General features: G+C 34.4%; 1 protein-coding gene across 5 annotated transcripts in view; it reads right to left on the minus strand.

The window, feature by feature from the left end:
- Positions 1 to 27,557, minus strand: part of SEMA3A (semaphorin 3A) — a 463,579-nt gene that overhangs the window by 151,674 nt on the left and 284,348 nt on the right. For 4 of the 5 annotated variants that reach the window (XM_019451313.2, XM_019451314.2, XM_019451315.2 and 1 more), the window contains one exon: positions 457 to 614. In XM_019451313.2, the coding sequence (XP_019306858.2) occupies positions 457 to 614 (158 nt within the window). Of the gene's footprint in view, positions 1 to 456; positions 615 to 15,075; positions 15,234 to 27,557 lie in introns of those variants that run through there. The other variant, XM_019451317.2, reaches the window with a different exon arrangement.

Genomic DNA, 27,557 nt, shown 5'->3' on the forward strand with positions numbered 1-27,557 from the left:
ATTTACAAAAACAGGTGACACACCAGATTAGGCATGTGTAAAATGATTGATGAACTCTGCATTTGCTGACAATATAGCGATATATACATACACATACATATACACACACACGGTAAATGACATCAATTATGATATATAAATATAATGGTTCAGATGTTTAGTTTTACACAGGAAAAATGATACAACTATGGAAGGATAAGCTTAAGTCAGTATTTCTTAAAATGATCATTTAACATACTATGGTTTTGTCCTTGATGATTTTTATGGTTTACTGCATCCATTGATTTGTGATAATCAAATCAATGCATTATTTTTATTTGCATCTGAAAAAATAAATTATTAATTTAAACAGTTTTTTTTTTCAGTTGTAACACTATCAAATAGCTAGAGAATTCACTGTTAAATAGCTTGAGATGTTTTAAAGAAACTACAGTGTATACATTAGAATAAAGATACCTTTTGAAAATCCTTGATATTAACCAGGTTGAATGAAAATATGTGATCCTTCGCTCCAACATACAGCCTACTCCGTTCCTCATCCAAAAGGAAGGTATGATAACTGGAGCTGTTGGCCAAGCCATTGAAAGTGATCACATTGTTGGATTCCAACATTTCTGCAAGGTAACAAAGCAAGACATTGGGTGTTAATGTGAGGTCCTACATGAGCATGGACTATTGGTACATGGCAATCTACGGCCTGCTGTAGCTACAAATCAGTGGTTGTTCTTAATGGTACTAAGAAATATACAGGAGCCATTTTTGTTTGTTTGTTTGTTTACATTTCATGGAAATGGAAGTCATATTCATTAGTTTGCTGATTTCATACTCAATACCATATACTTCTTCAGAAGAAAGGAACAGAAATACCTCCTCTGCACAACTGATCCAATGAAATCTCTGCATGTAATGATAAAATGAAATGCTCAGTATTGTATATAAAATGTCTTTAATTTTACAAAGGTTTTTTTTAAATGGTTTCATTTGTTCCAAATCATTATCTAAAAGGAAAAGTGAAGCAGGCCAACAGAGCAGAGGCAGTATGAGGGAAACACTGTTGAACCTCCTAGGTTGTTTGAGGCTTCTTTTTACTAAGGAATTTTTACGCGTCTTTTTGACCATTAAATCATTAACTCCACCATCTAAATCTTTTGTAATATTTTGTGACTGACACATATACAGAAGCCAAGTTACGTTTTCATAAAAACGTAAGTTATATGAATTTTACTATCTGACTTCAATTTTTCAGTTTATTATCATTCTTCTATTTGCTTTTGCTAAGGGGAAAATCCTGACTTTTAGACCTATCCCTAAGTGAAGAAGTATTTTCAAATAAAAACATTAATTGTAAGTCCACCTTTGCATTACAAAGGCAATTGTTGATAATCAACAAAGAGGTTTTTTTTTTTTTGTTTTTTTTACATATCAGCCTCAGTCAAAATTATGTACATATACCACCACAACCCCCTCCCATGGGATGGAAACGTTGAAGATTCTCCAAAATTGTGTACTGAATCGATGATTCAGATTTGTCCAGGGCACACATAGTTGAACCCTTTCATCAACACCCACAAAATGCAGAATGTGTTTTCCAAGGAGAGAAAGCAGCAATATAGACCCTTCCTCTATCCCAGTCCTGTCCCCCATACATTAGCTTTATGGTAAGTTTCCTTGCTGTATCTATTTCTTCTACCGCCTTCTCCATATAACCAAAAATATTATTTCAGTGGGGGATAAAGTTCAAACTGCTTAATTTAGCATTAAAGACCATCTGAGTTTACACCCCAACCCAGTACTCCTCCCTCATGTCCCTTTAATGTATTTAAGTACATTATCCTGCAGGAAAATGTATCTGCAGTTGTCCACTTTTTAGCCTTTGCTGCCGTTGTTCTTGACATCTACTACTACATACCACCTTGACAAGGGTATCCATTCTTTTTTTTTAATGTTTATCTATTTTTGATAGAGCGCAAGCAGGGGAGGGGCAGAGAGAGAGGGAGACACAGCGAAGCAGACACCACTCTCTGAGCCGTCAGCACAGAGGCCAACATGGGGCTTGAACCCACAATCTGTGAGATCATGACTTGAGCCGAAAGCAGACACTTAACCAACTGAGTCACCCAGGCACCACAAAGAGTATCCATCTGTAAGAGCTAGTTCAAGTGCAAGCCCCAAGAAATTCTTATAATTTCTTTGTAAATTACTCCTATAACTTGTATCACACTGTCAATCATTCACGTAAATGACTTATCTACCAGAATTAACATCCCCTCAAGTCAGGAAATCTATAATTAATAGCTCACTACCCACAACTCACATGGTTTCTTTTCCACATTACCAGGTCATTAAATATTAAATCGAATGTGTATTTTTTCTATGGATTTATCTATCCATCCATCTACTACACAAAATTATAAAAATTGTTAAAATTATTAAAGTGTGATTTTCTAATTAATTCATAAAAAACCAGTATAATACTGGGCTAGCCTTTTCCCACCCTCCACACCCATTTAAAAAAAAATGAAGAAAGGAAAGAAAAGGAAGACAGGAAGGGAGGAAGGAAGGAGGGAGGGAAGGAAGGAATCAATTTGAGAATTTCATTCACATGAGTGACGTCTGAAATAAATGAGAGCTATTAGTTTCCAGAGAGAAAAAACCATAATTCACTACATGGTATCTGAATTTAAATGTCATCCTGTCACCACTTTCCGAATTATTGCAAATACTCAATGCTACAGAGAATGAATATAAGACTGAAATTTCCGGCATCCTGAGCTGTGTGAGGACGGCTACTGTAAAAGGCAAGGGTACATTACTGGACATGTTCAATGACTGACTTAATGGTTGTTCAAAGAGATAATAATTATCAAATAGAGAACATGCCCTTCAGTATTCCTTCCAATTATAAAATCTATAATAATCCCCCCCCCCCCAACACAAGAGAAACAAAACTACAGGGAGCTAGACAAACTGAAAAGTCAGGTAAGTCTAAGCCAAGACAATTACATAAATATTAACCAATAGGAGGGTCCTTCAAGAGACACAAAGGTGAATTTTAATTGGAAACACACAGAACTACATAAGGGAGGTCTAAGCATCGAGTGGAAAAAGTTATGGGAAGACAACTACTATACCTAGAGAACGCAGAGTCATCCAGTTACAGGTAAGAACACAAGTATCATCATAGTACTTACTAGCTGCGCAAACTAGGATGAATTCCTTATGCTACCTGGACCTCAGATTTTGGAAGATGGGGTTAATAATATATCTTCTAAGAGCTATTGTGAAGGTGAAATTAGGTAATTCATGTTAAATACTTAGAACAATAATTTGCATAGTAAAGCACACAATCACCTATGTGCATAAGTAGAGGTGAAATAGTAGTATGTTCAATCTTTTTGACCAGAAGTAGGAAATTAAGGTCCAGATGTAGCAGACTGAAAAAAAATTTTTTTTTCTACCTATCTTACCATATATGCTAACTCATTAGCATTATCATTTTGTAAAGGGATAAAGAAAACCAATATACTTTCGATTTACATTAGTATGAAATATAAAGGTCCTTTTAAAAACAAGTGAAATATTTTTTTGGTTTGCCAATTTCTATAACCTAAATTTTAAATAATAAATGTAGTGCCTATCTATATTATAATTCCAAACAATGAAAACATGCACCCAATTAAAAAAATACATTACAGGTTGAATTTTGTAAATTCGTTCAGGGAGAATCATTGGTTACTCAGTACAGACAACTTAGAGAAAAGTCTTTAGTGGTTTATGTATGACATCACTACGGAAACAAACTACGCTTTAAAAATATGTTAGTGCTAGATCATTTCATTAAACAAAGACACAATATTTTCCTGGAGTATGGGTTAGCAGCTGTGTTTTCCATCACTTTCAAATATACTTGATTTTGCCTAATCATTCCTTTTTGCTCCAATTTCTTTAGATGTTCCTCTCTATCAAGGACTTTTTATATTTCATTACAACCAAGAAAAGAGTCTTTTTGAGACTCTCATGACACTGAGTCACAGCAAATTCTAGATTGCTTAGATTATCTCAACACTTTCCAGGGAAAAAAATACCTAGGTTAAAATCAGAGACGTTTTCTCTAAATCTAGATAGATCTCATATTCTTTAATATTCCGTTTTCCTTTTTAAATTTGTTATTTTTTTCCTATATGTAGATACATTCAGCTATACCTGATATTAAATAACTTCAACTTTGACTCTACTCCTTCAGAATTTTAGGACTTTCTTTTCAGCTTCTATTTTATAATTCTTAGTGTGACATAAATTAGAATTGGAACTAAAATAAGTATTCAGAAATGTGAAATGTTTAATATTCCACTACCTTTTCATATCTTGCCTATGTTCACATCCAGGAAAATAGCAACAAACATTAGAGAACAATCTAAATTTCTACAGAATCAATTTGACTATAATGAATCTGGTAGACCAAAGCATGTAAAGACACTAATTCTTTCTGGTGTAATTCAGCTTTTTCCTGGTTGAGACATTGCTTCAACCTCTACACGTTGTGGCAACCATAAAGAGAAGTCAATGTACAATTGTAATCAAAAGTGCCATTTCAAACAAGCACTCTTTAATGAACTTTTTATTCTGAAATACAAAAGGTGATTAAATAAGCATTCTATTTATTTCAGCTTCCAAAAATGATTTAGCGCCTACAATTTGTTTAATGAAAAAATGGAAGCTATACCAATCAAAGAGTAAATAGTTTTTGCTCAATAGTGCTAACTATTATCACCATTATAAGATAATGGAGACAGTAAGCATTAAGTGTATATAGATGTTCTGGATGGGAATCATTTCATATGATTTCAAGCAGCAGAGTGTTCAATTACAAATAGATTACATTCTCTTGTGATATAATTCCAAAAAACAGTCTTATGAAATTCAGGACACATATATATAAAGTCCATATATCTATTTTTAATGTAATAACATGAGCAAAAGAAGAAATGAAACTATAATTGATGTATTTTAATTAGAGGATCCCAGCAACTAATTATGGGAGAAGAACCATGATCTTTTCTAATGCATCTTTATTTCTTTGAAAGTTTATTTATTTTTGAGAGAGAGCACACAAGTGACTGGGGAGGGGCAAAGAGAGGGAGGCAGGTAATCCTAGGCAGGCTTGGGGCTGTCAGTGCAGAGCCCAACACAGGGCTCCATCTCACAAACTGTGAGATCATGACCTGAAATCAAGAGTCAGTCAGTCAACTTACTGAGCCACACACAGGGGCCCTCATGTCAATTCTAATTTTCATTCTACTTATTTATTTATAAATTTTGAGATCTGCCTTTTTTCCTGTTTTCATCATAATCTATGTAGCTTTATTTGAATAAAGAAAAAAAGACACTGTTAGTAATTATTATCAGTAGATTAAGATACTGAAAAATTATTTTACGAGCTGATGTTCTCCTCATGTTTATTTTAATGTATGAAACGAAAAAAAATGATGGGAAAATTTATATCAAAATCATACATGACTATTGACCTCTACATAATAAAGCTGGATAGTTCCTGTGGTGTTCTGATTATCGTTAGGACAAAAATAGATTTCTACAGATTATTGTATTGCAATAACCAGGTCAGATTCTCAAAAGGCAATGAAATGAATACAAATTTCTAGAATGTCAGACCGCCCAGAACTAGACATTTTTATAATAGGATGAAGAACTGTTTGACCTTCAAAATCAAACAATAGCCACTCTGTTCTTTATATTTCTGACTTCCATTATTGTTTCTCATTCTCTTGCTCTTCCTTCCTCTTTTCTCTCTTCTTTCCTTACCCCTTCCTCTCAGTTTTATAGCATGAAAGGTAATAGGATGCCATCAGTTACTGGATTCAAATTAATTGCCTGTATTCATTCATGGCTTTAGCCTCATGTCCTTTTTCTATGACTTGAACTTTGTCCTTTCACAGAACAAAGATCCCATTTAAAGTAGTCAAAGGCTGGATCTATAGGAAGCCAAATATTTTGACTAAATGATGACTATATCCAGATATTTCTAAATACTGGAAGGTTCACGGAGGTCCAAAGTTTTAGATGCTGTATTTCAGTGCTTCCTAGATTATTTTTTAAATTTCAAAAACTAAATTATTTCTAAAGCAAAATAGGAGCTAAAATAAAAGTTGGCAACTTTTTGTTGCATTATAAAAATAACAGAAACAAGTACTATTGACAGTCATATGATTTCATACAAAAAAGAGGCATTTTATTTAATAAAAAGAGCAAGAAGCAGCACACAAAAAGGATAATCCTTGGATACGGATAAATTTATATTGTAGAAAAATTCACCTTATTTTTACTACTTTATTTCACCAAGGACTTATTTTTAAAGACTATTACACAGAAGGGAAGTACCTTTCCACAGACATGTTTGGCAACTGCTTCTCTAAGATAAATTGTGTGAATGGTGAACTCTACTCACAGCATTTCTAGCCAGTGTATTTTGTCATTACATAGATACAGCTAATGTTAGTGGGTATCTACATGCTTTTATTTATTTGGTGATGCTGAGTATATGCTCTCAGTTCACAAAGTTTGGTATGTATTGTTCAAATATACTTAGAAAAATCTATCTTCTAATTTCATTACTAGTAAATACTTGAAATGTGCATCCAATTTTTACATCCTGGTCCGATGGTAACTTTTACATTAACTACTTTCTCCAGTCTATGCCAGACGCCACAACACTCTGTAAAACACAATCCCCCCACCTCTGCCTAGAACATTTCTCCAAGTTCTTCCAACTTATTTATTTATATTTGCCAAGGGTCTGATCTCTAATGTCTCCTAACACATTGAATTTATGGCAGGACGCTCCCTTCTCTTCTCAGGTGCTTCTTATTTGTAGTTGACTTGGAGAGACTCCCTAATCAAAGTACAAGGTGCCCACATTTGAGTTTTAGATAAGCAAAGGTCCGTTACCAGCACAAACCCAATTTCTAAGCTTCTAGATGCCACACAATGAACTATATTGTCAGTGAGAGACAATGTATTTTTCCTCAAATATCCTTGTAAAACTCAAGAGCAGGCCTATCTGTGATATTAATCTGTTTTTCACTTTTTACAATGTGAAACATATGTATGGAGAGTTACTTCCTACAGACTAATCTAATTCAACAAGCACATACCCAGTCTTTATTGTGTATAATACACAGGCATTGGCTAAGAAGTATGTGGACTATAAAGAGTAATAAAATCTTGATGGAAAGACAAATGCCCTCAAAGAAGCAAAAACTAAATGAACAGCATGAAGAATAATAAGAGCTAAGAAAGTTAACAGGAGGGAGAAATTAATGCCTCATGGAAAAGTGGATACTCATTGGAGAAAGAGCTTGGCGATTAATCCTGGCCTTAAAAAAATGTGTAACGTATGACTTTGACCAGCAGGATGAGGTGTGGCAGAGCATTCCATGCACAGGACATGATAATGATCAGAAGACAGAAATAAGGTAAAATATAAGGTACAGTTTTAATTGCCTACTATTGCCAAAAACTGCTAAATGACTTATAGGTATATTCATTAAAAGTTTCATAACAAGATTATGAGGTGACAGTTCTCAGTCTCATTTTTTCTCAGACAGATATTGGAAATATCCTAGGTCACAGATACTATGTGGTAGAAAGTCAAGATATCCACTCCCATCTGATGCCTGGGGCCGGTTCTTTTGGTCTTACCCTATTCTATCTCTAAGAAGGTAGAATCTTTGAGAATGCTAAGAACAGATTATTGAGAAAAAAAATGTAAGTTTGGTTATTTCTTACTATTACATAACTCACCTCAGTTGGTAGTCTCTTAAATCTTTATCTTATTTTCTCTGTACTTGATCTTTTTTTACACAGTAATAACTCCATGGGTAATCTTTTCTACAGGTATTTCTCGGTCACTAGCAGGATTTTGACGTCTTAAATGTCTATCTTCCAAGACAGATTTCCCTCTGAAGACCAAACAAGGGCTTACCAAATACTTCTATGTAGATATTGTACAAACATGTCAGAGTTTGCAGGACTTGAACAGAACTCACTCCCTTTTCTTCATTCCATTACTGACATCAACACCTTTCTGTATGTTTAAAACTAGATGCAGGTATCACTCAATCATGTAACCCAGAGCCTCTTCATCATCCATCGGTCCAATCCATCACTCCACTTTGTTAAACGCTACAATAATTTCTTGTGTATTTTCCTTTGCTTACATCCTCATTGTCAGTGTCATAATTCATTTCCTCATAATTTCTTCCTTTGATTATTATAATTATATTCTAACAGAACTTCCTCCGTAGGTTTACACTAACAAACCATGCTAGTGCTACCTCCAGAATAATTTTCTACAAAACAAGCTGAGAAAAGGGCACTTTTACTCTATCACTTTCCTTTGAATCTCACATAGAAAAAAGAAAAGAATAAGAAAACAGAGAAGAATATTGGTCTTAAATGAAGACAGGAAGTAACCCCAAAGAAATATCAAACCACAAATTAGTAAGAAAACATGTCCAATATAGCAAAAGCATGAAATGTTTCGAGACGGAATGCTGAAATCTGGCATTTACCTTCATATACTCCAGGTAGGATTGAATTAGTAATCAAAAGGTTAACAAATCATAAAAGTTGTATCCTCAAATGCTTAATTACAGAAACAAACTCTAGGAATCCATATGGCTATTATAGGAAAATGTCCATAAAAAGTGAAATTACACCTAAAGTACAAAGGTGGCATTACCACCACCACCACCACCACCACCATCATCATCACAAGTAACACTTGAATGCAAGGTACTGTTCTAACTACATACATACAGCGGATTATTATATATAAAGTGATCACAGTGCTATATGAGTCTAATTATCTGTAGAAGAAATGGCTAACCATCTACTTAATTAATTATTGAATTTGAGATCTAAAAAAACCTTTAGACTATAAAGTCTGATTACTTTCATTTACAAAAAAGCATAAATGACTTTACAATGAATAGTTGCAGAGGCCAGGTTTATATTAAATTCTCCTGGCTCTTAGTTTAACGTTCTTTCTAAATAAATCTCTAGAAAACTCAAGACTTTAATTTTCTCCTATTTTTTTTCTGCCTGATCTTTGATAAGTTTTTGTACAAGTATCTGCTCAAAAAATAAAAGCTGCTAACGATTTATGAGGAAAAAAAAAACCTAATATAAGATACTAATTTTTACTTCTTCTTGGAAAAAAATGAATTTAAATATCATTATTACATAAGGCAACTAAATGTTTTAATGTGACTAAAAGTGATTAATACAACCCTGTATTACAATTGATCACTTATTTCTGTGCAAGATGATTAGTCAGTAAAAGTCTCCAATTAAAGTATAGATCTTTCTTTTATAATAATTCACACTGGTTTAATTTAGTGCATTGAGTGATAGGCTAGTAATCCAGAGATCAAAACTCTGTTTTTGATTCTGTCTTTATGTCTTAATTATTTATGAGGCTCCTCTACAGGCAGGTTTCTATTACCAGTAAATGTTCATTAAATGCCTATGAGTAGCAAGAATTGTATTATCATTAGCAAAGTTAAAGAAAACAAAAAAGAAGCCTATCTAAAGAATACACCTGAAAGTCTGATTTATCAGGCAGTTCTGGTCAATCATTTACACATACCATAGCATATATTTCAGTGTGTTCTTGAAATAGCTGTCATATTCCAAATGGCTATAAGAAAGCAAATGTTTTCTAACATTTATACACTACATACTTTAATTTTCCAGTAACAAAACTGTGGACAATATTCACATATGGAGAATTAAATAGCTATAAACCACTTATTACATGTTATCTTTTATATATACCCACTGTAAGAATTTTTTAAAAACTGCTTAAGAATTTCTCTGAATTTTTCTAATGTTGAGAAAATGAGCTTTTATTTAAGAAAGAAAATGAGTATTTCATCCGTATTTGTCCATCATTTCCACTCCATGATATGCTTATGGGAGGAAAGAAACCTTCCTTATTCACTGACAAGAACTGATACATTGAAGTGTGACCATTCCAGAGAACATATTTACTTTAGTGTTCATGAGTGTCCCTTTTTGACTGAGGTAAGAATCTATTTCTTAGAGTTGGAAGAGAGAGAAGGTCACAAGGAAGTCCAGGAGATCATATGGACACTCTCAAGGATCAATCCAGTAACCAAATCAGAGGAGCATGTCTGTGTGGCTGGGGATAGGAATTACCTAAAACTTAGATTCTGTGGACAAAAGATATTTACTACATGTTTATCAAATGAATGAGTAGATGAATTTCTGATTAGGTGGATAAAATGAACGTGTTTATGAGTGTACAACAGGGTATGTGGGTTAGATTACCCATATCTTATCCTGCTCCCCTTATTCCTCTAGTCTTTTCATTCTCTAAATTGCATGGTGTCTGGGTGTCACAAACAAACGCAATTTGAGTTTGTCAGTTAAAGTAGAAGTTGGTTCACCTGAGAGCTTATTTTATTGTCTTTTGAGGGGGATATGGGGAATAGGGAGAGCATTCATATGGCATACCTAGGCATGTCGCACTGCTTTAACCAGAATAGATACATTTTGATTATGAAGGCTTCTGGCTTGCCCATAAAAGGATTCTGTTTGAATCAGATTTCCTGCAGAGGGGTGGAAGAGAGATGGGAGAGGAGGCTGTTTGTTGAAAACCAATGAACTCAAAAGATCTCTAGATGAAACCATACAATATGTTCTGAGTCTATTCTGATCTTAGTGACAATAATAATCCTATTAATGATGACACATTATGTTTCCCCTAATAATGTGTTCAATTTTGGAGTGGGCACATTTCAGAAATTATTAATCAAAAGAAGTCATATGCTTTAATGAAGTAGGTTTATAAGATTTCACTGACATTCTATAATTTTTCTATATACATAAATAAAAGGGGGGATTGATTATTACATAGATAATTTGGGCAAATTAAGTTTTCCTATACTCTACACTGCCCAAATATTTTCTTTTTTTTACAAAAATTATCTCACAGTATTAGTTCTAAAATTTACTTTGTACAGAAATAAATAATAATTTAAAAATTTTATCTTATATAGAAAATGAGACAAGTTAAAATTGTTCCATTTTATTTTCTAAATACATTCTGCTATAAGTGTATTCTAAGACTGGGTCATGTTTTGGAATATTTGCAGATTAAAATTAAAGATAATGTGAGCCAGGATTGATTTAAGAGCCCTGAGGACAATTCAGTGATTCCCTAGAATGAAACTAAGAATCCAGCATGTTTATTGAAAATCCTTGCTTTCCCAGGGCTCATTAAAATCAAGCTGCATCTCTGGGCTGAACAGGAGGACAACAGACAACAGATATTCAACATTCAACATTCAACATTCTCTGGACCAATGCAGGGCACACAGACATTTATCCCCCTAGAACAAAAGTCTAATTCAGAACCCGATTTATCTCTTTTAGAATGGGCAAAAAAAGCAGCATCAGTCAATTTCTTATTAAACTTGCTTCTACACTTCATCAAAAACATTACCATTTCCCTTTCATAAAACAACAAAAACCAAACCAAAACACTAATAAAAATTTTAAAATAAATGATAAATAATAAACGTTGTTTAAAGTGACATATGATCTCCTTTTAATCCCTGCCTTAACACACATTCAAAATGAGACTTCTCCATTAGTTTGAATACAGAGAATAATGGGAAAATTTGCCTCAAGACACAGGGAGAGAAAGTGTTATTAGTGCTATTAAGTTCTAATGAAACCCTCACAGCAGTTCTATGTGAGCATGAAAGAGTCATATAACATTATCTAAGGTCCCTAATTTCTGAATTCTTACCTTTTCCTGTTACTTGTTTCTTTTGCATGTAAATAGTTAAAAGATTATCTCTGCCAATCATCTCTTTATAATATTACTGTTACTACTAAGTTTTGGATTAAATAATTGACAATTATTTTCTATCTTTAAAATTAGAATATTTCTTCAAATACAGGTATTTATTTTTTTAATTTCTCTTCAAATCAATAAATTGTTATAAAAATAGGAACCTATGTACTCCCACCTCAGAAAACTTGCTTTAGAAGGTCTTATATTTTGCTGTGTTCCAAAGTGGCAAAACATTTTTCATAACATTTCCAAGATTTTAAATATTTCTTTTAATTTTTTATTTCCTTGTAAGGCAATTATCTAAAACAGGCATTTGTTTCTTGTTAGGCTAAATGCCACTCCTGGTAAGACTCAAAAAGTGGTAAAAACCAGAATTACAAAATCAAGGAAAAAATTTCTAGTTTTCTCAATTATAACTGTTGTTTTATCATTTCTAAGTACTCAAAGGGAAGAAATTCTACTTTAAAAACTCAAGAAAGTAGTTTAAAAGTTCATAGCTGAGTTTGTTTGATGAACTTAATGACTTCCACCTCATTTAGGAAATCAGAATCTAAAAAATGTTACACTCAACTCTCTTGATAGGCTCTGGAGTTTATCAGCCCTGCTTTGCCACTTCATTAGCTGTCAAGAACCAGTAAGTGATATTGCTATGAAAGTCTTGATTCAGGTAGTTGAGAATGCTCTTATTGCAAAAGTACCAATTATCAACAGAAGCGAAATCAAAAGACGGTCTATCAGGAAAGACACATCATCCACATACATACAGTTGGTTATCATCTTTGTAGACATCAAAGAAAAGGAGAGCTTTTGAACTATCAGTAGTTGATTTGTAACATTCAGAAAAAATACACACATTGATTTAATATACACTGCAGCAGAGTTATCACTGACCTTGGAACTCTTACCTTATAATCATGTGAGGGCAACAAAATAGGGATACAAATGCATATTTTCTTACCGAAGGATAAATGCATAAAAGATAAAAATACGCACTTTTTAATTTCTATGCTTAAATGGATGCTTATACTTGGTCTTACACTATTTTTGTGGCCAATCTTTTACTAAATATATTTCTGTTTTGTTAAGTAAGCAATTCCACAATGAGCTTTCCCTTTAATGCACATATACTATTTGGGGTTCAAAATACTACCTTAGTGAAATTTAATTTTAATTATAGAGAATTTTATTTCCTCCCTACCTTCTACAGTTGCTAAACTGGAAAAGCATACACAATCTTGAATATTCCAAACAAAAGTTAGAACATATTTTCTGTGACATTTACATGCCATTAGTTATACATCAAGAACTGCTGAAGTTATCTCTTTGCCCAGTGAAAGCAAACATACATATTAATGAATGAAGGATCCTATACTGGTGTGTTCCATAAAATACTAATTTCCTCTGATGCTCCATGGAATAAAGTATTCCATGAGAAGCTGGAATGTGGGAGAATACTGCATATATTATATTATACTTCAAATTAAGACCTTAAAAGACATTTGGAGGTCTAGCTGTGGGTAAATTTACATAAGGAAACTACTAAACCTGATGTTTCCCAACCTTGTATGATATATTTTTTTTTAATGTAAAAGCACTCCTACTTTCAAGAAATATTCAGGGAGATACTACCATATTAATAGAAGACTCTGATTACTAAAAATGCTACTTATTGATAAATACTAGGATATTAAACGGAGAAAATAGTTTGCTTGGAATAATTTTTAAATGATAGACATTTTCCAGGCTAATTGTTCTGAAAAGTGAATGACAGACCAATTCCTTTCTTTGTGCTGTCATCTTGCCTTCAATTCCTGTATATTTTTGGAGGGTAACAGTATTGTAATAATGACATCCCATGTTTTTGGTAGATTCCTTCATCTGATTTTAACTTATTTTTAATATAAGGTAAACAGAAACCAAAAAAGATTAGGAAATTGGTGTAACAAATATTTAATATCTAATTCAGCTAATGATTATTAGGCATTGTCTGAAAAAAAAAATAGGACAGTTTCCTAGAATTGCAATCATATGTCTAGAAATGAAAAGTAAAACAAAAGTCACTTTATGTTTTGTATGAGTTTCAAAAGAGTGCTTGGTTTTTGTTTTTTTCTCTTTTTGGTTTTAAAATGTATCTGTATCTGTACAGTTTTGACCAAGACTTTCTTGTAAAATGGCATATAGTTTAACTATTGTATATATTGTAACATATATCAGATATATGCACATAGCTATATCATTACTCTGATATATATACAGGCCTTAGGACTGACAGGTGTCCGTCTGTCCTGGTGAGAGTGGGGGGGCCTTCCCAGAGCTGGCCCAGCGAAGGAGGGCACCCGGTCCTGTGTGTTGAGCCTGGCTGGGGCTTTATGGCAGTTGACAAGACTGTAGCACAGTCCTGTGTGCTGGCCATCAGCTTGTGTCCCTGTCACATGATGTTTTGCTAAGCAAGCAGAACCAGTCTTGACTAAGCATTCAGATGGGAGAGGACAACTTCTTAGCACACTTGCGGCCATTCCTCCCTCCTGTACCCTTGGCTGATATGGCTAATTAATCACTGCATTCAGAATCCTCCCGCCAGCCAAGCTGGCAGGCCCTTCTCAAGGATGAGGAGCCTTGCTGCCAGCCTACTGGGGAAAGTAAGCCTTGTGAACAATGATCAGAAAGGCAGACCCCAATACTAAGAGAACACCCAGGTCTCAAAGTCAAGCAGTGGCCCAGTGAGGCCTAGAACTCACATCTAGGGCGCTATTCACTGCCCCGCTCTTGGTACCGCCCCTTTTACACCTGCACCAAATTCTGGAACTCCTCTACTCCCTAATCATGCATCTGGGAGTGCTGGCTGGCTACCTTGAAATACTCCTTAAACACAGCGTTGTCCCTGGCACGGGAAGGAGTTGGTGTATTAAAACCTCCAGCAAAGCCTGCTCAGGGAGCAGCTTCTAAATCCCAAGTGGCTTTTTGAGCACCTGCTGTATGTCCCAAGCTGGTTTATCTACAGCTGGGCCTACGGGCAACCTGATTCCCTCTGCTGTGCAGTGGCTTTATTGTTCCTGTGACTCCTGAGTCCACCAGGCCAGCTCCCAGAACGGCGGGTGCAGGGAAACCGGGCACGAGCACCCACACCCCACCCCCCACGGGCCCCGGGGCGGGGAGCGTGAATTACCTACCCGCGTACAGCCTGGCTCTCTCTGACTGGCGCTGTAGGAAACATCCATTATGGAGCTAATACTGGGGGATGGGCGGTGTTTTGGGTTTTAAAAAGTATCCCTTTTTAAAATGATAAATAATATACCCTTGTAAACATATTAAAATAATAAGGCAGACCAGCATTTAACGGAAGTGCAGGGTGAGCCAGGCGAGACGTAAGCGGACTCAGAAAATCTGTCTCCGGGAACAGAGGACCGGAGCCCAACTCCGCCAAGGAGCCGGAACATTCTGCCCAGAGAAAGCCAGATCTCGCGAGATCTCTGCAGTTCTACGCGGGCTGACAGGGGCAAAAAAAACCCTGAATGTTTACTTTTTTTTAAGTGAACATAACGGTCGGAAATGTTTAGTCGCCTAAGGAAAAGGCCTCAAAGTACATAAGTAAAAATCGATGGAACTACACAGAGAGGCAAATCTACCGTTATATTCAGAGATCTCAACAATCGTCTTCAAATAATTGGCCGACCACCCTTCCAAGTATATATGTATATAGTAAAGGTACAGAAAGGATACAGATTATCAACCTTCTTGACTTCGTTGACATTTGTAAAATACCTGCAATAAACAAGAATACAATATACAGCCATTTCAAGTAAACATGAAACCCAGATAGCTCATATTCTAGGCCATAAAGTAAGTCTCAATAAATGTAAATAATTCAAGTCATAAAGTATGTACTCCGACTGCAATGTATTTTTTTTTCCCGTTATTGATTTATGTCAAGGAAAATTATATTTTCATGCTGAAATAGCATGTCTGAAATGCTTGAGTCCAAATGTCCACCTCTCTTTGAGACTTGTGGAATCCTTAAAAATGACAGTAGCTAGTTTAATTCCATTTGTGTGCAAGACATTACATTTTACTAAAGCAGCTGTTTTTCATGGACTATGTCCAGGTTTCTCCTCAGGATATAAACTAGTGACCTCATACTTCCAACTCAAGACCTATCTATCAACACTCTTTCCCATGCAAGATTTTCATTATGCAGGATTCCTCCTATGGTTGGATCAGCATATCCAGGACTACATAAAATAGTGTCTCTTTTAATTAGACTCAAATGTGCTCAAGTCCCATTAGGTTTTCATAGATTTTTTTTAAGTTACTCCAAAGTTTCTGGGAGAATTTGAATGTATTTTAGCTTTCATCAACTCTATACCTTCCTAGTCTATAGCTTCTATATTTTAAGAAGTTGATGTGCTTTGGGCAGGTGTGCCTCGTTCTTTCCAAATAACTTGACAAAAACACTTGACCTCAAATAGGCCATCTTTTGCAGTTGGGGAATTTCTCTTGGGTAGATGAGAAATTGTGTCAACTTGTATCAAATATGCCCTTAAGAAGTTACCAAATGCAGTTCTCAGCTTTAACACTTCCTTCTTCTGTATGCTCATTAGCTTATTTTAATTATGTAGGGAGAATGAAAATGATTGAAGTCAAAATGTTTTAAATATATTTCTACTCTAAAATACCCAAGAAAAGTTTCAAAAGTGTGTATTCTATTTGATGATGAGATCTGAGATTTAAAGTTATATTGGTAACATTTGCCTTACATTTAAACAGAAAAATATAATTACTTTCAAATATATCCAGTTTAACTGTAGGGTTAAGGAAGATTCTGAAAGCTCAGTTTTTGTTCTGCATATCATATTAAATCTACATCTGATTTATGATGGAGCTACTGGCAAGAGTCTATGACTTTTTTTTGCCTCTGTAACTCTACATGTAAAATACCTGCTCCTAAATATTTCTTAGGCTAACTTAAAAGAAAAAGAATGATGTAATGTCTAAATATCTTTAACGTCTTTTCTTTCTGAAGATGTTATAATGATTCCAACTTTTTAAGGCTTCTAGACAATTTCTTTCCAACTGGAATTTTATAAATTACAACAAGACCTTTTATTGTGGGTTTTTTGTTCACTTTTTTCATATCATCCTCTGGAATCAATGGTTACCAGTATTTATAGGATACATCAGGGGGGAAAAAAGAAATAATGGGGTTTATACATCTTTACGTGACCAAAGTATCATGACTCCTGAATTATTTGGATTCAATTTAATTTTAAAGTCTCCATCTGTAAGCCTTATAGCAGAAAAGTGCTCTTTCCAAACTTTCCCTCCTACAGGTAATCACAAACCCCGTAAAGTGTGACCTTTAAATGCTATTGTTAAAAAAATAATAAAAATACAAGAAATGCTATTGTTAGAGCTATGATAGCATCCCTGGGTCACTCTATGCCTTAAAAGTATTTACAAAATAATTTCTTAAAAAAACACTATTTAGATCAATGTTGCATAACTGAGCGAGCCACAGGAAAGGATAGTTTTATTACTTCGCTTAGTATTTATTGCCTGAATTGTCTGTGAAGGGATTATTTGTAAAATACACATTCCAATTCTACGTATGTGGCATGTTTCTGTGGGAAAGTTTGTGTGCATATAAGTCTGTATACAGTGAAGATACACATGTCAAAAAGACATGAAATGTATGTGGGAATATTATGTTTTTCACCAGCTGTGTGTTACAGCCATAGGATTTCTTCCTTATATATTTATTTGAATGAAAGTCATAGTCCTCCATCCTGACCCATAAAATGTTAATCCTTTCAAGAACGTCTCAATTTCTTTTGTTAAAGGACTCTGTATAACAATATCAAGACCAAATCCTTACTTGGAGCTAACCTTTTCACCTAAAGGTGGATAACCAGACTTGAAATGTTCAATCTGTATGCCAGCACTGACTTAAAGCACACGTATAGAATCCTTTGTTTAAATTCTCCCCAAATTAGCAATCAGCATTGTAATTTTCAAGCTTGGTATATACTGAGTAAGTGAGTGAATGTTCTATGCAATTTTAACATTATCTGGAATATTTGCATAGGCAAAAATGCACTCTTTTGAATGGCATGAGAAGGGCTGCTAATCAAAATACCTTTGAGTATGAAAATCTATTTTTCCTTCACACTGGTATTGCTACTTCTCCAAAATCCTTATAATGAAATTTTACAATTTGTATGTTTACTTTCAAAAATGAAGGTTAAACCAATAGCTATTAACTTTTTTCCATACTGGAAAATGTCTTCATCCCATGAAATATCATACTTTATCATTGAAAGATGAATAACATCTGTAGGGATCTCAAAAGGTCTTGAGTTCAGAACCTGTTGAATGCTAATTTGAGACTTTGTGTACAGTTTGCTGATGACCACACACTGACTAATACCCAGCAAGGTTAAGGGGACTCTGTAGAGTGGATCTGCTAGCAAAAAGTCAAGAGGTACATTTTGCATGCTGACTTACTTTAATGGAGTTTGTGCGTGTGTGTGTGTGTGTGTGTGTGTGTGTGTGTGTGTGTAAAAGTAGCACTAGCCGTCTTTTCTGAAGAACCAGAGCACATAGTTAGTTCAAGCAACTTTAATATTCTGCCTGAGGGAATCTTTGAGACTTTAACTATAGGAAAATTGAGAGAAAAGTGCACAGTTGTTGCAATTACCCAAATTTAGTAAGTCACAGTCAATGCTACCCTTAAAGTTCATCTCAAACTCACAGACACCTTTCAATTGCTACCACTAACAATCCAGTTCAAGACACTATCCTCTTACTTGGACTCATGCAACATAACTAAATAAATTCAACTACACCATTCAATGCCCTGGACACAGAATAATCAGGGGGATCTTCTTAAAATATTACCATATGATGGAACTCCTCTTCTGGAGTCCAGATGATAGGGCCAGTATCTTATTAATTCTCATCATCTTCAGCCTACTTAGATCTATAGTTCTGTTATGTCTAAGGTCACTCAAAAATTTTATGGTCTAATTCTTAAAGCTGGCCTCTGTAAGAGTTTGTAATTTCATAAGCAAGCCTCATTTGACTTGCTGGATCTGGTAAGCAATGCTTTTTGCATTATTATTAACTCAAAATATTTTGCTTTTTTAATTTTTTCCCCAAAGGACAGGAAGTTTTGCCCAATTTCCCCTTTTTACAAAAACTCACTGAAACAATCTGCCACTGGGCATAGTGAATAGCCACTTGAAATTGTTTGCCGAGGTTTTAAAGGTCCAAGAGTCAGAATTCTAACTGATCTTTTAGTGCTTGATATAGTTGTGGTGACGTTAAAGAATTGTTTCTACACCCATGGAAGTACGCAGTCCTTTCAAAATTGCTAAACCTTACAAGGACAACAACAACAACAAATGATAATAATAATAAGTAACAAATAAAAAACAAAGAACTCACCTCTTTCAGACTACTTTTTTCATTTTATGGTAATTTAAAAGAAATAGGGTGGGGTTTTTTTTGAGGGGGGGAAGCACTCATCTTTACAAATGTATTTTTCCCTAGGAAATATTACACATAAATCCTATTAAATAGTGAAACATTTTGGATGCACAACTCCTACATAAAGCTCTATCAGTCTCTCCTTGCTGTATTTCCAAGAGAGCTGACATAGTAATTGTGGGGGAAATAAAATTAGAACACCACCTCCTCACACCAGTTAGAGAAAAGCATTCAACATTAAGGCAATTTGCAGTTGGAGAAGTGTGTTACTTAGTGATACTATAATTCAATGACAGAATAAACTGTCAAAAAATACAGTTAGGCTTTTTTAGCTCTTGATGCACTCTAAGCATTAATGGTTCTAGTAACGTGAGGACTGAAAATACCCAGGTTTAACCACTAGCTTCAGGTAATTACTTATATACAAGCTGGGTGTGGACAACTGTGTTCCAATGGGCTCAGTATTTTGAGTTTCATATTTTGGACATTTTGCTGTTAGAAAGCCAGAAAAGAAACACTGAAACGGAGGGAACAAAAGTCCCACAGTAGAAAGCATCAATTTTCACACTAGAAGGAATAAAAAGAGGCATAAAGATCCTAAGTTGATCCTCAAGATATGACTGATTCTTGACCTATATTTATTTCTGAAATAATTTATGGCTTTTGAAACCACAAAAGATAGCTGCGAGATCTTAATAAAATCTGAGGTACTGTAACCTTACAGTATATTCTTAAGGATTATAGTGATGCCACATTTATTCCCGCTAACAAAACTGCACCAAATATTGGTATTGAAATATTTTTACTGTAGACCATTTTGTGGAGTAAAAGAAAAATGAGTATTTATTTAGTTCTACCTTACACCAGGTGCCCTCACACCTTTTATATATGTTATCCTTATAAGGACTTTATGAGGTAGGTAGAGTTATTCCAATTTACAGATCGGAGGAACAGCAGTCAAAGAGGTAAAGAAACATGAGTAGGACCTCAGAGCTAGCAAGTGTCAAAGCTATCTGAGTTTAAAGTCAGCACAGGCCCCATTCTGCTTGCTCCAACAGAACTATTCACCAGAATTGAGACAAAGGGTTGTCCTTTGGCATGAGTAGAAGAGAATGCTTTTTATAGATGTACTTTCAAAATCAATTCAGAGATTAACATGTGAACACACAACCTTTACACTACAAACACTGCCTATAGCACAAATCACCCCAAGCACACTCATGGGACACCAGGAGTTCTGGCTCCTCTATGTTAGGAAAACCAATGTTAGAAGGTTTTTACTCTGCTAAACTATAAAAGTAGCTGGCAAGTGCAGGAAATAGGTGGTTTGAAGCGATGTATGAAATGATTTCATTGTATACTGTGTATTTTTTTCTGCTTTGGAGGGCGTAGAAATACCTTGATTTATGGGAAGAACGGCTAGATCTCTATGCTTTGACTTTGGAACTAGCACAGAAAAATTGGAGGACAAGTGTGCTCATTCATATGTAAAATACTTTTGCATATTGACTTCAGATCAAAAGCAAATAGATATTTAAAATTCCGACAAACCAATTGTCAGGGAGAGGATATGAATGTATTCTGTTTCTTAAATATCCAGGAAGAATTAATATTTAAATTTACTTGATGCTGTTGATACTTCATTTTCGAGCACATTGATAGAAGCTTATCATTAAAAATAGCAACAATATATTCAAAAACTGCTTGGCTCCGTAGTAATTTTAATCCCGACCCCAATTCCATCTGGAGAGTGTAGCCTGCTTAAGTATACAGTATTTAACATAGGGTCTTATTGGATTTACTCGGAATAAAATATTTATATTTTGAGTTTCAGGTTACTGAAAGAGCAAGAATATTCAGCTTCATGTAATTCCTACTAAATACTATACACATAATATTTTAGTGACTTTTGTGTATGTTATGGTGCAGAAGCTCCTGTGTATACAAAGTTTGCTCTAAAATGTCATTAATTAAGTCCATTTTTTTCTAGTAAAAAGAGTCAACATAGAAACAATTACATGCTTACCCTACATGAGTGACCAGTAGAGTTAATTTCATATGTACACATTAGTACAGTTCTCCAAATGTAGATGTGGGGAGGAAAATAAAGCTGAGTACCCAGCTGGAGCCAAATAGGAGATCCAGACTTGGCTCAATTTCAGGAACTGGGGACTCCTCATTTGTTTTAGGAACTGGGAAGAGGGGGACAAGAAAGAAATTTCTTAACAAATTCAGGGATAAAAATTGGAGGATAGCAAGTTGTCATTCACTTTGTCTTTTGGCCAAAATTACAGGTAGAAGCTTTACTCCTTCCATAGCAGACTGTTAGACTGGGAGGGAACCATTACTTCCAATTCACCGACAAACAACCAAAGAGCTTGGTACACCTCAAGATCTTAGAGGTAATGCCCTGCTGAAGACTTCCAGAAAAGGTCTCACTACTTGGTGGCTTAGCAAAGCTGTGGCTGTGTTACCTAGTTCTCTAAGGCCCAAGGAGAATGGAGGTGTAGAGCTAAGTAATAGCATCATTTGGTTGATAGCTCATGCTAGCTGAATTAGATTTGCTATTGAAAACGCAATGAGACAGCCTCTGGGAACTCCCATAAATACTTAGGAAGAGAGCTGCTACACGGAGTCTGAGACCTTGCATTAGGACCTGTATACCAAAGAAAATACAAGTATACCAAGAAAAATACAAGTGATTCATTCATGTAATTGATGGTAATTCCTTTAGGAACTCAAGTCCCAAGTGCTCTGCAAGGACCATTAAAATTTATTTTCTAGGTAAGCAAAGAAGGAATATTAGTGACAAAGTAACTCGTCAAAGACCACACAAGTTATTGGAGCTGTATTTTAATCCTAAATTGTTGATTCCAAAATCCAAGCTTTTTTCCAGGATTCATATGCTTTGTACATAATTATCTTCATCCTATAAATTATACTTACTTATAGGAATAAACTTAAAGTTTCAAGTTTTATATGTATGTGTGTGTGTTCTATATGTTATATATATGTAATATATACATGTTATATATATATATGTATTTATTTATGTTATATATATGTTACTTATATTTGTTATATATGTATACCTTTTTTGTAAGGCTCGGTTAAAGAACCAATACAGGGAGTAGATGGTGAGAGCAAATATATAACAAAGCCCCCAAAATCTAACTGTCCTTATTCTATATAAGTGAGTATTTTGGGAAATTTTTTCAGAAATGGCAAAGTTAAAATGATAAACAGTGGTGACACCAACTTCAGTTTAATAATGTTGAACATTCAAGTATCAGAGATGCATAGAAATACTTTGAACAAAATATCTTCATAAAGTACGATGGGAAAACAGCATAATCCCTCAATTAACATATTGAATGAAGTTTAGGAACCATTTCTTGTAATTCTGTTTATGCCCTAACTCACTGATAAATTCATTGCCATGATTTATTCCGAATTATTAGTAAAATAGAAAGATTTTTTGTGACAAAATTCCTGGAATAAATCTGATAATTTTACCTCCAGAACTTCTTATACAATTATGAAAATTAGGACTGTATTTAGATAACACTCTTATGGCTGAATAAACATTTCTCTTTTGTGTTTGGGCTTCTACCTATACCTAAGAAAGGATACTCTTGTCGATTTGCTGATAACAAATCTAAATTACTTTTGCGGTATTTGTTTATTCAGAAAACGGTTATTGACTGTGCACTATATGACAAGCATTGTTCTCTGCATTGGGGAGAATGCATACGAATCCTGGAAAAAAGCTTGGATTTTGGAATCAACAGTTTAGGGTTAAAATGCAGCTCTAACAACTTGTGTGGTCTTTGAAAAGTTACTTTATCACTAATGAAATAGAGAATGCCTGATAACTATGACTGCTTCAACCTATGCCATTTTTATCTTAGACCAAACACTTTTATATCAGCACAGCTGGTCCTAGTAATAACCCTAAGAGGTATATTCTATTATTACTATTCCTAATTTATGGTGAGAAAATTTATTAAGAAACCTATACATGGTAAATAGCTCAAGAGCATAATATGGGCAGCTTGGCTTAACAATCTTTGCTCATGGTTATTATGCAGCACTTCCCTTCATGCTTTGAAACAATAAATCCAGTAAACAGCTCTTAATATTTAAAACATTTCTTATGCCCATGATATTAGGCCCAGGTGACACAGAATCTTCATTTTAATATATGTTCAACACATAATTGTATCAAGTCTCCGATTTAGACTTTATTTATTTATTTAAGACTATATAGTAAACATGAGCATATGTGATACTGGATTGTATAAAATATGGAAAGTAAAAAGGGGTAAGACAAGATACATAAGTAACAGCAAAGTTGAGTTAATCATGGACAATGTATTGTGTGATCTTTTTCCTCTCTATTTTGTTTATTCCCGCTTCCCCAATGCAGAGAACAATGCTTATCACATAGTGCATACTCAATAACTATTTGCCGAATAAACAAATACTGCCAAAGTAATTTAGATTTTCTGGATTGTGGCTGTGACTGGCAGAGCAGAATGATGGGATAATCAAAGACAGGCAGATTTAAAAATGTAAGACATCTTCTAAGATGTGGTAGGAAGATGAAGGGAAATTACTGACTGGGGGAAAAAAATAGAAGGGGAGGAAACCTCTTCAGGATTTTGCCCCAACAAGGACGTATATGGTCCTCAAGATACCTATGGGTCATGTGGCCAGGGTCTCCAGGTGGCAGCTGAATATGGATTGAAGCCATCAAAACTCTGAGTGTGCACCACATCCATGGCATCCCTCTGAATAAAAGACAGTAGTTTGCTTCCATGCTTTATATCATGCAACCACAATTTAATGGATGAGAGATGTCTGCCTGAGCCAAAGTCTACACTCTGTATGTCTCTGACATGGTCTGGCATAATAACTCTTTCCAGTAGAAATATTTCGTTATTGAATCCTAACTGAAAAGATTAAATTTACTCTCACAGGGATTTTTAACTCCAGAGACATGGAGAATTGAATATGGCAAGCAACCAGACACAGAGGGAAGGTTGTAAGAAGAACCCAAGACAATAAAAGTCATGAAAAGGCAGAAACTATGAGGTGGAGAGTAGAATACATACAATTTGTAGGCGGTGTTAATAGAATAAGACAGGGAGAAATGATAATCTTCTGGCACAAATTTTTCTACATCATTTAGATGCAGAAGGTTTGAGAATTCCCAGTGTCTCCATTTCCTAGTTCAAGCTTCACCTCACTCCAAGAGATTAAAAGAAAAGTTACTATAATACCCATTTCTAAATGCACATGCAAGAAACAAACAAAATAGAACAATCAATACTGAGACTATTTGTTGAAATGGCTTCCTTTTGAAAAACATTTCAATAATGATTGTAATTTTGAAGCAGAAAATGAAATAGAAAAGTGGGCTGCAAGCTAAATCAACAAATGATTGCTATAAATTATTAGAAAAAAATAGGTGACAGGGTCCAGCTGTTTTTGTTTGACCATATTTACTGTCTTAATACCCATAGATGATACAGCCATATCTCATTCAGTAAGTGAAATACTACCTAATAGAAATAAAGGCAACATGGTTTAAAGTCAAGGATAATTCTATGTAAGCTTAAAAAAAAATTCTGGAATTCTATGTTCCAGGCTGATGTTTAATTAGAAAACATTGCTTCTGAAAAAGAAAAGGAAAGATAAACAAAGAAGTAGTAAGTCAAAATAATGTGTCTCCTGGATTGTTTTTCCTTACATTCAAATGACTCTTACAAAAATTCAAACTAAATTAATGTGCATATCCCTCGCTTTTGACTAATTTAGTGCATGGTGTATTTACAAACTCACTTGTTCCGTTTGCAGCCCCCATACTGGCACAGATATCTATGTTCTATTGCTTTGATTTCTAACGCTTAAAACAGCAAAGCTTTTGTGGTGTCAGCTGCTTTCATTAATAAAGACAATGACAATATTACAAATACACCAAGGATTAAAAGGAAGAAACTTTCTACAAATGTATCTGGCAGAAGAAATAAATGTATGCCTCAAAGAAGAGCATCACATTTTTCTAAACCTGGAAGAAAATGAATGATGGCTATCTCATTATGGAAATGATGTCAATTTATACCATTTCATATACAAGTTAGATGGTTAATAAAATAGAATCTTATTTCATAATTTGGTGGAGCCGACTGGGATACTAACATAATACCTACAAGTTCACAACACATATGAGTCTTTCTGCCATTTGAGTTAATCTTTTAATATACATTTTCACGATTACTTCATTATCTAACTTTATCAGATAATGATTTAAACTTATTTTCTATTTGGTTATAATATATAGCTTTATTTTCCTGAGGGTTCAAGCTTGTATCGAACTATGTACTACCTGAACAGTGATCTCAAACCTGACAAGCTTTAAAAAAAGTTGATGCTAATATAATTAATCCTGAGTAGAAAACAGGTGTCACTATTTTATTTTTTCTCCATCTCACCAGCTGATTTTAATATATACTCAGTGTTGAGTACTCTACATTGTCCCCCAATTCATTAAGTATTATGATAAAAATAATGTCTATTATAAATTGTAAGGAACATTCCTAATATATAAAAACACTTCTCAGTATAGAGAAGAAAATAGGGGCATTAAGTTTCTTCATCACTTACTTTATCTGTAAAAACGATGGAGCATTGTAAAATATTCAAACAACTTTATGTGGACGCAAGCCCTGGGCCCTATCTCTGCCACAAATCCTCAAGAATAAAAACAATGAATTATCTAGGGCCTCAATTTTATAATGAATAAAATTAGTGAGTTGGCCTACAGGACATGTAATAGCACTGGTTGATCATTTTAAAATTTGGGCATCATAGGGGCACCTGGGTGGCTCCATGCATCCAACTCTTGATTTCGGCTCAGGTCATGATCTCACGGTTCGTGGGTTTGAGACCTGCATTGGACTCCGCACGGACAGTGTGGGACTTGTTTAGGATTCCCTCTCTCTCCCTCTCTCGGCCCCTCTCCCACTTGTTCTCTATCTCTCCAAAACAAATAAACATGAAAAGCATTTTTAAGTTTGGGCTTTAGAGATAATTATTATATTTATGTATCTATATAAATGCTCTTTATTATAAACCTTGCTTACTGAATAAAATGTAAGTGGTAGTGAAGGATTTTAAAATTAATTTTAATGAGTTTATTGTTTTCTTTAAATAGAAATTATTATAATTTTATTCTTGAGATATTAGAACTAAAATTTGTAAATAAAAAGATACTTTTTTCAGATTTTTCTTCTTTGCTCTAAAAAACAAAATTCTACCTTTTTACTGTTAGGTCACAATGAACAGCCTATAATTAATCAGTCACAGAAAAAATGACACTTTCTTGGGTAGAATATAAAACAATGTGAACACAGAGTGCAATGTTGTTATTAATGCATGTAATAAAGATGAAATCAATTTTAAAAATAGGATGCTATTTGTTAAAACTGACCATAACTGGTAACAATTCCTTTGTATGAATCTTCAAAGCTTTTTAGTAGAGAAGATATCACTTGTCTTATTAAAGAGCTTCATAGTTAACAGATATTAAGACCTAAAGGTGTTTATCTTTCAGGCTATTTTTATTTAAAAATGAAATGCCTTCTCGTAATGAGAGTTCCAGCCAGAAAAGTAAACAACTGTTTTAAAAAGAAAAAATGAAAAGAAAGAAAATGACAAATATAAGTGTCAGCAAGCACATTGCAATTTCAGTCTTCAAGTTGCAAAGATGAATGAGACATCAGGTGCAAACAGCTTTGTTAGCGTAGCCCTGACATAAGTTATGGAAGGCAAACACGTCTTGGTACTCTAAGTTACGATGACTCACTCCCTTGTGATGATAAAGCAGGTTTTATATGCGTTGTTTTACATTTTGCCCATCCCCCCAATTATAAAAGCCGAACATTTCATTTAAAAAAATGAAAGTGACATTCTGTAACGTAGGAAGTACACAAAATTAAAGTGCAACTGCTATTATTTCTTAAGGTGCCTAACACTGCGGTGAATTTTTAAATGGAAGTTACAGGGTTTTGCAGTGGGGATTTTTATGCTAATAAGGCTGCACAATAGCAAATGCTGTGACAATTTTGGATTATAAGAAAATGCCATTACACTTTTTTTTTGC

This window comes from Panthera pardus, unplaced genomic scaffold (genome assembly GCF_024362965.1).
Source record: "Panthera pardus isolate Hobbes unplaced genomic scaffold, ASM2436296v1 HiC_scaffold_8, whole genome shotgun sequence".
In the NCBI taxonomy this organism is placed as follows: Eukaryota; Metazoa; Chordata; class Mammalia; order Carnivora; family Felidae; genus Panthera; species Panthera pardus.